Here is an 11,110-nt window from a genome sequence, read left to right on the forward strand (position 1 = left end):
AATCAAAATGTGTTTGTGGTGTTGTACTTGAGGAATGACAGAAGATCATATAAGTACTGTCTTTCCATGGGAGCAGAGAAGTAAACTTGGCTTCATAGTAGCCAGCCTCCAGTGGTTTTTTATTTCAGAATGTAAGTTTCCGGTGTTACTCTAACATATTTTTTTAAGAAATCAATTTTATCTGTGGATTCAGTCGCTGTGTATTTCTGAACATGCAGACAACATTCATGTAGTGACTATCATAATTGTAATGTGTGTTTGATAAGGCTGTAACAGGCTTACACAAACAGGATGTTTGGACTTATAGCATCCTCTATATATGAAGGTAAAACTGATAATTGTCCTACCCTTTTTATCTGTTTTCTGTTTTTCAGACAGCATCCAACAGAATACTACATAGAAGAGGCCAAGAGGCTAAAGCACAAAGCTGATGCAATGGCAAGTCTTGGCCCTGTGCTAGAAATGTTAACCAGCTCTTGCATTTGGACCTGATAACTGAGTGCATGTGAATAAGATTCTCTGGCTAACATTATTTCTGTGCTCCATACTGGAGTATGCTCAAGTAATATGTGGGGAGGCTGTCTTTACTTGCCAAATGTTCAGACATTTCCCTTTGTTATGAACACATCTGGTGAATATGCCTAGAGAATAGGATTCAGAACTGACATTGTCTGAGGTTAGCAGGCCTGTTTGCTTTGCAGAGCTATCACAAAGTCCTTGAAAGATAGATGGAACAGTTACTTTTAAGACAGTTTACTCTGAAACGTCAGGATCCTGACAGTAATTGTGTTGCTGGTGAGCAAGACTTGGAAGTGCCCTTTGCAGATGTAACAAGCTTTCTCTGCTATGTGCAGTTTAACAGTGTGCATGGCTGAACATATTTTTTTTCTAATTACAGCTCAGTCAGATAATGCACATTTGCTACTTGCCATTTACCTGTGAAAATGAAGTGGGGGGATACTGCAGTGGGAAAGCCACATCTACGTCTCACAAGACAGGCCTCCAAGACCAGACAATAATACTAAAAAATGTGAAGATAATAAATTACTCAAGGCAAACACTGAGCAAGAAGAAGAGATACAAATAGCCAGAGCACACAAAGCTGATGACTGGGACTATATTAGGGGATCTGCTGAGAGCCCTTTAATTATCACCCAGAGGCCTGACTTGCATCTTTTTCTTTCTTCAAATCCTACCTAACTAGGGAGAAACAAGGGAATTCAGGTACACTTGAGAGAAGTAGTTTTTGTCTTAGTCTAAAAATTAGAATTTTCTTCCCAATAGACCGACAAGACTGGAAAGGCCTTTCAGTACCTAGATGCTGCCCTTTCCTTCATTGAATATGGGATTGCCTTGGAATCGGATGCACCAGTACCAAAATCAGCTTACAGCATATTCAGCGACACCATAGATCTCATCAAGTAAGCCGTTTTCAAAGCATGGTGGTTAGGTAGCATGTTTGGAGGGGAAGGGTTAGTTACATTGCTTGTTTGCAACTGTGGCTGCTCTGGATTCCCACCACAGAGCAGAGTTCAGATTGCCATACAAGCATAAGACAAACAGACCATCCAGAGGCACCAAAGACAAATCCTTGGAAATGTTTCAGCATTGCTCATCGGAAGAAGTAGGCATCATGTCCCCCTCAGCGTTTGAGCCTTGCAGCTGAGGTACACCAGAGGACGCTGGTTATGACAATCAAGGACATGAAGGAGTTTTTACTTTATCCGCACCTGAAGTTGCTTTTGCAAGTGAGCTCAGTAGCATTTAAGTCAAAAAAAGCAAAGTAGCAATATAGCGTGTGGAGGAACAGTTTGCAAGGCCTTTGGGGCGCAGCTTGGTTGAAGGAAGGTTTTACTGGTTTCTCCCATGTGTCTTTCTAGCTGTACACTTTATTGGGTTTTTTGAAGAAACACTTGAATTAGTATTTCACCTTCAGTAACAGGGGCACCTCTTCTGGGGGCCCCAGGCCTGTAGGTGGCCCACGGGGGTGGGACATCTACTTGTAGGGATGTTGCCTGTTCATCAGTGGAAGAGGAGAGTGAGTCACATAAGGGGCCACATCTGTTCCTGCTGCATGGAAGACAAGGTGTTTTGAGGCACAGTCCTCTGCTCAAGATCATATAAAGCACTCGGTGCCAGGACTAAGGACTCGGGACAGGTTGCCTGACTTCTGGACCAGTGTTTGAGATAATGACATGCATTGTTTTTTCATAAACAGTGGGACTTGAGAGCACTGATGGCTGACAGGAGTCTGTTTATTTTGTTTATTTAGATTCACCATGGCACTGAAATCCTTTGCGGACTCCTCAGCATCTTCACATGAAAAAATCTTTGCTGTGTTATGGTGCGTAACTATTTCTCTGTTCCCTCATATTCTGTTTTTAGACTTGATAGAGTGTAAGACCCATTACTTTCAGGGGTGAAGGAATGAGTTAAATGGGAACCAGAGTTCTGCAAGTTAAAAATGACAATCTAAAAACCAGAATCAACTAGAATATCTCTGAAGTGAGCTGGGATATCACAAGGGTCCACATGTGGAAGGCACAGGCTCTAAAATTTGATCTGCTTGTAACTTGAGAGCGCATAGGGCTTTCACCTAAGGTGAAAGAATGTGATTTGGCTGCCCATGTCTGAGCCATGTAACTGAAGCTGTAGTTGAACATAGCTGAGGCACTTCTGGATGGGGGCTTACTCAGCCTGTGGCATCTAAAAGAGGCTGGGCACCTCTTTATATAAAAGACTAGATGTGGCCCTTCCCTGTTTGTTTTTTTTTCCCCCCCTTGTGATTTTTTCACAGAGTCTTTTTTAAGATGAGCAGAAGGAGGAGAAATTCTGAGCTATCTTGACTTTGCAGCACAGCTCATGAGTGCCTGCCGCCATCCCACAAGGCTGATTACTACTAAGCAGGCAGCAGTGAGCATGAACACTGACGCTTGGGTGTGTTTCTGTTCACAGCATGCGCTGCCAGTCCATTCTGCACATGGCAACGTTTCGTTACAAAAAAGATACTGCAATAAAGTATTCCAGGATCCTCAATGACCACTTCAAGGTAGGGCAGGTGTATTAGCAAACTGTCAGCTGGATGGCCGCGGTAGTTACTGGTGTCAGCTGAATAGCCCAAACATAACCAGAGTTATGTTCCTTGCTGCAGAGCTCTTCCAGAGTAACAAAAGCACCTTCTCCATGTGTTGCAAGGTAAGATTTAGAAAAACATATGTTGTAATGTGTCTGTAAGGGTGTGAGTGAATACAGTAGCTGGAGTATTTGAGTTGCAAGCTGCATTTGAGAGTGCCTCTCCACTTGCTCTTTCTTGCCATCTGAAATCGTACTGTTAGGGGGGCACGAGTATGTTTCTGCTCTCTCTTTCCTGTCTTTTTTCGTTGGAAAGGGGTGGGGTGGGTTTTTTGGGTGTGGGGTGTTTTGTTTTGGGTTTTTTTTCTGGTTATGAGGTCCAGGGTTACTGTGTATCAAGCAGAGCAGTTCACCACCAGAGAAGCAGGTCAGAGGAGCAAGGAAGGTATCGTCACTATGCTGTTTCAAAGCCTCCATTGTTGTCGTCTTTGTTTGTTAGAGATTCTTTGAGACTTAATAGGATACCATGGCCCATCTCCCTGGCCACTCTCCAGTAGGGTTATACCTTCACCCTGTGGTAACATAACTTTGAGGTGATACTTTAATATTTTTCTCTGTAGCTCAGTCACCAATTAAGAAAAAGGAAGCAATTTTCTAATTTGTGAGTTTTCGAACATTTTGTCTTTTCTATGTATCTGCAGCAATGTTGCTGTGTATGTGGCAGCAAAAGTAAAAGGCAAGCGGTCACGTAAGTGTTTTGACCCGATGCCCAGTAAACTGGGACTGTGTTTTAAAGACAGTAAGAAAGAGTTTTTCTGTGTACTGTGGTAATTGCATTTGGCAGATAGCTACCCAGCTCCACATCTGTCCCTTTTAAGCTCTGCAGTTGAGAGAGGGTTGCTTGGTCTTTATTAGTGATGCCGAAATTCCAGTTGTTTTTCTGCCACCTTGCACAATACGGTTTATTGGAAAGTAAATGGTCTCCCAAGAGCAGTGGTGGAAGCCCTCTCATACTAGTGACGAAAATTAGGTTGGGTGAAGTGGTGGGGGTGAAGCGATGTGATGAAGCCAGCCTGTGTCTGGAAGGCAGACAGCTGACTGCTTTTAGCTTCCCTAGGTCTATAAATAAGTGTGTGTAGGCTGACCTGGCTGCTTTGACTAGCTGTCAGAAAGCTCCAGCCTCCATAGGTGGGGAGCTTCAGCATGGCTGAAATGGAAGCCATTAGGAAAAAGCACTTAAATAATCTGGTGAAGGCTTCCACAAGTAGGTGTAGATTTTCAAAGGTGGATGGGTGGCCCTTTCTGATGTCTGGTCCTGTGTTTCCTTTTGTCAAGAGGGGTCCTTAGAGTCACAAATCACTTCCAAAACCTTGGCCTTGCACTCAAAGGACAATTACTTGGTATGTTGCTGAACACATGTCAGTTTTCAACACTCCACTCCCAAGACTTTTAACTCTGAAGGTAAACATTCATGATGGTTTTTCCTTCTCCTGCAGAAGCACAGGCATGCCTTCTCCTCTTTCTCCAATGCCCTCTCCTGCCAGTTCTGTGACTTCTCAGCTGGGATCAAATGCTAGCAACTTCAGTGGCAACAGCATTGGTTCTTCAGTCACTGTCCCTTATAACATCCCAAGCATCACCTCTTCCTATGTCAACATCACTTCCTATATCCTCTACGCATATGATATTTGGGAACAGGCTGATGCACTGGCCAGGAAGAATAAGGGTAAGTTTTTTGCCCTCTGGCTCTTCTGTCTTATGTGTTGTGTTTATGTGTTTGTACTTGCTTAAATCCTAACATTCAGTGTAGCAAACACCATACCTAAAGATCAAGGTATTAAATATGTTGAAAGAGACAGCTATGGCATATTGGCAGGTTATTGGCAGAGGTGATTGATGGTGATACATTGTTGAGTGTTCCAATTAAAAGGTGGTCCTGGCATCCTCAAATCTCTAAGAGCTAAAGGATGAGGGTATCAAGTGCAGGAAAACAGCCTACTTGCTCCATGGTAACACAAGAAGCATAAGGATTTTCTCCTGTTTTTCCCTTTGGGGTACTTAGCTTTTCTGAGTTGGTTCACTTTCTTTAAAAACAGCTTTTTGGCCTGTAGCCTTGTGTTTTAGTTTGTTTGTCAAACTTCCAGGTATTTTTGTCTTGAAAACAGTGAAGCTGGCTTCTCCCTTTAAGAGAGAAGCAGAGCAGCACTTGACTTGGAGTCCTTGCTGGGCACATGACCCATATTTGCTGGTAGCATTTCCTAAAATTGCTGCTACTTTTTTTTATTTTACAGTTTTGTTGTTAAAAATGTTGTATTGTCCTGTGGTACAAGCAGTGGTGAACAAGCAAAAGCCCTAGCATGGGTGCAGTTCAGCCTGTAACTTGCCATCCCACATGGTTTTTGCAGTGCCATTTTTCATAAAACACAAAGTTTTGTGGGCTGCTATGGTTGAAGGGGTGTGTTGCCATGATCTGTTGGCAAACTTGCGAAAGAAAATAAGCATGATGTGCCTGGCTGAATTGTTGGAAGGCTGTAAAAATACACTAATGAGGCAGTTGCTGAAATTCAAAAGGCTTTGCAAGTCACTTTTGAATAAAGTAACTCTGGTTGTTGGCTGTCCTCTGAGCAAATCCGTGCTCGCAGCAGTAATTCATTTTGGATTATATCCTCAAAAGGCTGATAAAAGACTGTCACATAGGAGTGGTGGATGCTGCTGGTAAACCAGAGGAATGAGTCATGGAGGAAAAAACAGTGGGAGGGCAGCCTGAGCACAGTCTTGCATCAATCAAGCCTAAATTCAAAACCTGCTCTGTGTTGTCATTTTAATGTAGGGGAATGATGACTGGGGTGATAAATACTCCTGAGGGAGTGGATCTGTGCAGGAGAACAGTAAATACTCGTGTAGGCTTGGCAGTTGTTGTCACTGTTGAGGACAGTGGAGGAGTTTCAGGACTGGAACTTGCTGATATTCATTGTAATGTACAAATGCTAAGAGGTACAGAGAGTGAGTACGTAAAACAAAACAAAACAAAAAAAACCACACCCAAAACAAAACCCCTATGAATTGCAATAAAAGAATCAAGGAAGGGGCTAAGAGCAGCAGTGGCCTTCAGCTGTTGAATTCCCTTAAACAGGGAGGTCATAAGTTAGTGGGAAACAGTTCATTGTACCTGATGTCTGAGTCGCTTGTGCAGAGCCTAAGTGCTTTCTGGTGTGTACACAACCAGGTGCTTCAGCACAGGACCCAGCTCCTCACAGTAATTCAGAGCAGTGCCATGGATCATGAGGCTGTAACAGGTTATCTTCTGGCCTCTGATCTCCCACAGCGAGGACAAGCTGCGGTTACATGCGTGCACATGAAGTTGCTCTCCATTTACATGGTGCTGTGGTTACAGATCAGGTTATCTTCTGTTTGCTTAGACAGGGAGGGTTTGGACTCTTTGTCTGTGCTTACAGCTGTTCTGTTCCCCATGGCGGGAATGGATACCCATTTTGTAAACAAAAGCAGGAAAATCGGGGGAAATGTGTTCTCTGCCTCTGAATCGAAAAGTATTAGAATGAAAGTGTTGTGCTGTCTTCTGAAGAGTTCCTTGCACAGCCAAGCAGAAATTTTCAGCCTCCAGATTCAATCTTTATGTGTAAAAGAGGAGAGCTGAGAACGGCCGGTTTCTGAAAAGGTACCTGGCAAAACATGATCGAGGCTGGAGGGATGGAGGGACTGGGATGAGCCCATGTCACTGGACGGCAGGTCATGCAGGAATGTCATGGAAAGGTGACTAGAAAGAAATAGGCATGATAATTTCCCGTAACTTGCTGTCACCTGCACGGGTGATTGCCAGCATGGAGCAAAGCGTGCAGCCTGCCAGCACCTCCCAGCAGGCTCAAATATGCTGTAAAAGCCATCTCCTGCCCATGCAGGAGGAGGAGGATGGTGCCTGAAGCTGGTGGCAGGATAGGACGACTCTGTTAAATCTGTCTGATGTGCCTAGCTATAAGCGACACAAATCAGAGCTGTATAGCCTGACAAGTGATACAAATTTTTAAACCTGTTCAGCTGAGAAATCATGTCTCCAACATTTGAGGATGGATGAAGGGATCAGTCCAGTGACAGCTGTGTGTGCTTCCAGGCATTGCCCAGAAAGGCACTCAAATTTGGCCTATTTGAAATTTGGGGGAAGCACGTGGCAGGGACTGGGGTGTGAACACCCAAACTTTTTGCCCACGTACCATAGAGTCTCGATGTCCTTTTAAAGCCAGCCCCTGGGGAGGTGGTTCAGTGTGTGTGTATGTGTGTGAGTGCGTTCTCCTCCCATGTGCCCTGCCTCGCATGCTTGTTACACTTCCAGCCTTCTAATATTGCTCAGCTCTCTGCATTAATGATGTGTTCAACGGGACTTGCCAACTGACAGCATGCTGCTGTTGTCGCTCCTCGCTGCCCCCTCGCCTGTCAGATGTGCCTCTTGTGTGAAACCAACCAAGTGTTTTCTCTCTCCCTCCCCTTTTTCCAGAGTTTTTTGCTGAACTCAGCACAGCGACATGCGCTCTGGCACTGAACAGTAGCATGACTGAACTGGTACACTACGCTAGGCAGGGTTTACAGTGGCTGAGACTGGAAACAAATATGCCTTAACTGGTGCTTAAGGTGGTTAAGTACCTTGAACTTTTTTGCACTTTTGAAGCCTCAGAAAGTCTGACTTGTTGAATCGTTGGATACAAAGCACCTGCAAGGGAAAATAAATCAAGGTGGAAGGAATCTGGTTACACTGGAAAAACTGAACTGTGTTTTTAGGGTAGCACTTTGCTGCCTTGAAAAAGAAGAGTTGGAGGAAAGCCTCAGCATTGATGGCACCTTCCTTTAAAACGACGAAGTGCAATGAATTGTCTGAATGGCTCAATGTGTTGATGGTCTATAAACATTTCTATTACAAATAACCAGCAGGACAATAATCACACATGAAGAAGTGCCGACAAGAAGGAAATCTGCCTCCAGAGGTTATTATGCAACATACCACAGTCTGCAACAGTTGTGTGCCCAGAAGACGTGTCAGAAGTGTTTTTGCAAGCATGGATGCAATCTTTGGTGTCTTTGTTCCTCAGATGGCAAGTAGCAACCTCATCAGCACCAAACAGCGTTATGTTACAATAAAAACAGCAAATTGGTCTGCCTTGCCTGCTTTCCAACCTCGCCCTCTTGCATCTGTCAGCCAGCTGCTGTCCTGAGAACTGGGGGAAACCACTGCCTTTAGTGCTGGAAGTTCACTCTTTAAGTCATGGCTGCTTCGGTCCTTCTCCTTGCCATGCACTCATGCACACACATGCCCTTAGCCCTTGAACTCTGTTACTTACGTCCTTGCTTGGTTTAAGCCTGGTAAGGCAAACACAGTTGGGGCAGCAAAATGAGCAGGTGTGGTTGGAAACAGCTCTGCCTGCCTTCTGCAGTGGAGGGGTGTCACTCACATGGACAAGTCTTCATCCAGTTGCTTTTTGTCATCTTGATGGGTGAGGGTGGATAGCTGTACTGGGTCACTGTGATTGCTTGGACATTGTTCTGGGTCTTACATGGGGAAGAACTGCTTCTGTTTAAGGAGGGACTAAGTCGCTGAGTGTGGAACAAAAGACAAATTTTGCATTTGGATATTTGCCTGCAACCATTGCTGGTCTTGGTGAATATTGATTTGGTACCAAAGTAGGGCATCCTTCATGTGGGAGATAACTAATGCTTTTTCTCAACCAAACTACAGGATGGGCCCAGTGACTTAGAGATCTGTCAGGGGAACAAGAAAGGGAATAATTAGCTGTTTGCAAGCATTTTTTCCTTGTCAGGAGTTGCATTTTTGAAATTGTGATTTTTGCAAGTGACAGTAACAGTGAAGGCAACATCTGCGACATTCAGTAAGATGACACTGTTCTCTACCCAAAGATTTCCTGTTGTGTGACAGCAGTGTCCTGCCATACTCCTATCTAATAGCGTGCCTTAGCTCTCTGGTCCCCTCTTGCATCCCTTGCTCTATCTCTGACAGACCTGTGGGAATGGTGAAGAGGATGGTATCACAAAATAATTGTGCTTACAGGAAAGAATTAGGTCCCTCTTCTGCATTATTTCAGGATGGAGGAACAGGTCTGCACGCATGCATCAGTACCCCCTTTGTAAAATACTTGCTTGTGGCTTCTGAGGCTCACAAAAATAGGCAGTAAATAGATATCAGCAAAAGGTCGGCATTTCCAAAAGTAGTTTCTTTAGAAATGCCCCCTGCTGTGGGAAAGCCTGGAGTCATCTTGCCTCTGGGAGGAGCTGATGGGAGCCTGTGGCAGCTCTGCCCTAGTCCCAAGCACAAGAGAGCTCTCCTCTCACCTTCCCTGGCAGCACAGGATCCTGGCTGGGTCTTCCCACACCTTCAAGGGACTGTCCTTTTATGTTCACTTTATTAAAAGCCTTAGTGCATTTCAGGGATAAGCTGTCCTAACCAGTCGAAGGAAAGTCCATGTCCCACCCTCCCCATTTTACTTCGCTTGCCCTCCTCTTCCCTGGAGAAGCAACTGCTCTGAGAGAGCCAGGGACAGAGAGAGGCTCAGTGGTAACTCTTTTGTTCTCAGGAAGCACAGGGATGGCCAGATGGCCTGAAGGCTTGACATGCACTTTGGAGCTCGATTCCAGACTGGTGGGTCGATGCCTTGTTCCAACTTTGTCTTCAAACAAAGCTAGTTTTAGGATCACCAGCTGAGGAGGAGGAAGGAAGGAAGAAAGCTTTATTGAACCTGAAAACCTCTGTGGGAGTCTTCAAGAACCATAGCAGATTGTTAGGGGTAAGCATAAGGTGAAGCAGGATGTGGGTCCCCCCTATACTTTGATTTCACGTACACCCATCTCCCTCCCTGCTGCCAGGCCAGGTTCCCCTCAGAGGGCTGCTGGCGCATGGCTTTCCTGCCCCAGAGGGGACTGTCTGCTGCAACCTGCGAGGCAGGGCGTGCAGCCACCCCCATCCTGCATCCAGCTTGGTGTAGCCCACAGGTGCACCAGGTCCTGTCCTCACCTGCCCTCTGGGCGCTTTGCCCAGATAGTGGTAATCTGTTGCCCTGCTCCTAGGAAAGCTCATGCAAGGGTGTTGGGCAGGCAGAGTTGGTAGGGAGACACCCAGTGAAGGCAGATGAACTACTGGCATTTGCTGCTTTACAGTTGGGAAAAGGCAGCACGTGCTGTGGTGCTATGTGGAGGTGGTCATGCAAGGGCTGTTCCCGCTCCCAGGGCAAACTACCCCGGGCGTCATAGGAAACAGAATCACAGGCAGTTTGTGTCACACACATGTGGGGGGCTAATTCAGGGCTCTCATTTCAAAAGTCATCTGTGGAAGCATCATTACCAAGCACGTAGCTTGTATGGTACCTGCATGTACCATAGCAGGAAGCTATGTTTTGTTTCAGGTCATAGGGAAGACTGTTTAAATAATGGGTAATTTTTAAAAAGCCATCATATTTCAACCTTGAGCCAGGTCCAAGGCCTGCAAAGAGTTAGGAAAGATGCTCATAATTTTCACTTGGGCCTGTTCAGGCCTTTAAAAAAAATCTAAACCAAAATATAAGTGGAGGAAGTAGCATTTGCCATTAGGAAACAAAACCATGAATCCAAGGAAGAACAGAGGTGATGGTTGAGTCCAGAAGGATAGGAGGCAGCTATGGTGGCAAAGCAGCATCATTTCCATGCAATATTTATTTAGAAGAAATAATACATGTGTTGAAATTGTGAAATGTTCTATTTTTAAGATGCCATTTATTTAATAGGTGAAAAACCCCACTTACATGGAAATAGAAACCTCTTCTGTAACTGAAAGTCAAAGTCTGACTGCAATGTCCTTGTTTTTGGTTTTGTCCTCTCCATTCCCTCTTGGTTCCTATTATTAATCTGTACAATTTAAACTTATTTTGGGGACTTATGTCCCTCTTGTAAATAACTTTTTCTGCCCTGTGTGTGATGGAGTTTCCGAGATGGTTGATTCAGTCATATGGGGAAATAAACAATAAATGAAGTAGCCTGTTTGTTATGA

General features: G+C 44.8%; 1 protein-coding gene across 4 annotated transcripts in view; it reads left to right on the forward strand.

The window, feature by feature from the left end:
• Nucleotides 1–11,110, forward strand: part of AFF1 (ALF transcription elongation factor 1) — a 132,968-nt gene extending 121,858 nt beyond the window's left edge. For all 4 annotated transcript variants that reach the window (XM_075090356.1, XM_075090358.1, XM_075090357.1 and 1 more), the window contains 7 exons: nucleotides 375–438; nucleotides 1,285–1,421; nucleotides 2,273–2,344; nucleotides 2,956–3,049; nucleotides 3,152–3,195; nucleotides 4,569–4,798; nucleotides 7,580–11,110. In XM_075090356.1, coding sequence (XP_074946457.1) covers nucleotides 375–438; nucleotides 1,285–1,421; nucleotides 2,273–2,344; nucleotides 2,956–3,049; nucleotides 3,152–3,195; nucleotides 4,569–4,798; nucleotides 7,580–7,701 — 763 coding nt within the window. In that variant the 3' untranslated portion in view covers nucleotides 7,702–11,110. The remainder of the gene's footprint in view (nucleotides 1–374; nucleotides 439–1,284; nucleotides 1,422–2,272; nucleotides 2,345–2,955; nucleotides 3,050–3,151; nucleotides 3,196–4,568; nucleotides 4,799–7,579) is intronic.

The sequence above is a fragment of the Phalacrocorax aristotelis genome, chromosome 4, assembly GCF_949628215.1.
Source record: "Phalacrocorax aristotelis chromosome 4, bGulAri2.1, whole genome shotgun sequence".
Classification (NCBI taxonomy): Eukaryota; Metazoa; Chordata; class Aves; order Suliformes; family Phalacrocoracidae; genus Phalacrocorax; species Phalacrocorax aristotelis.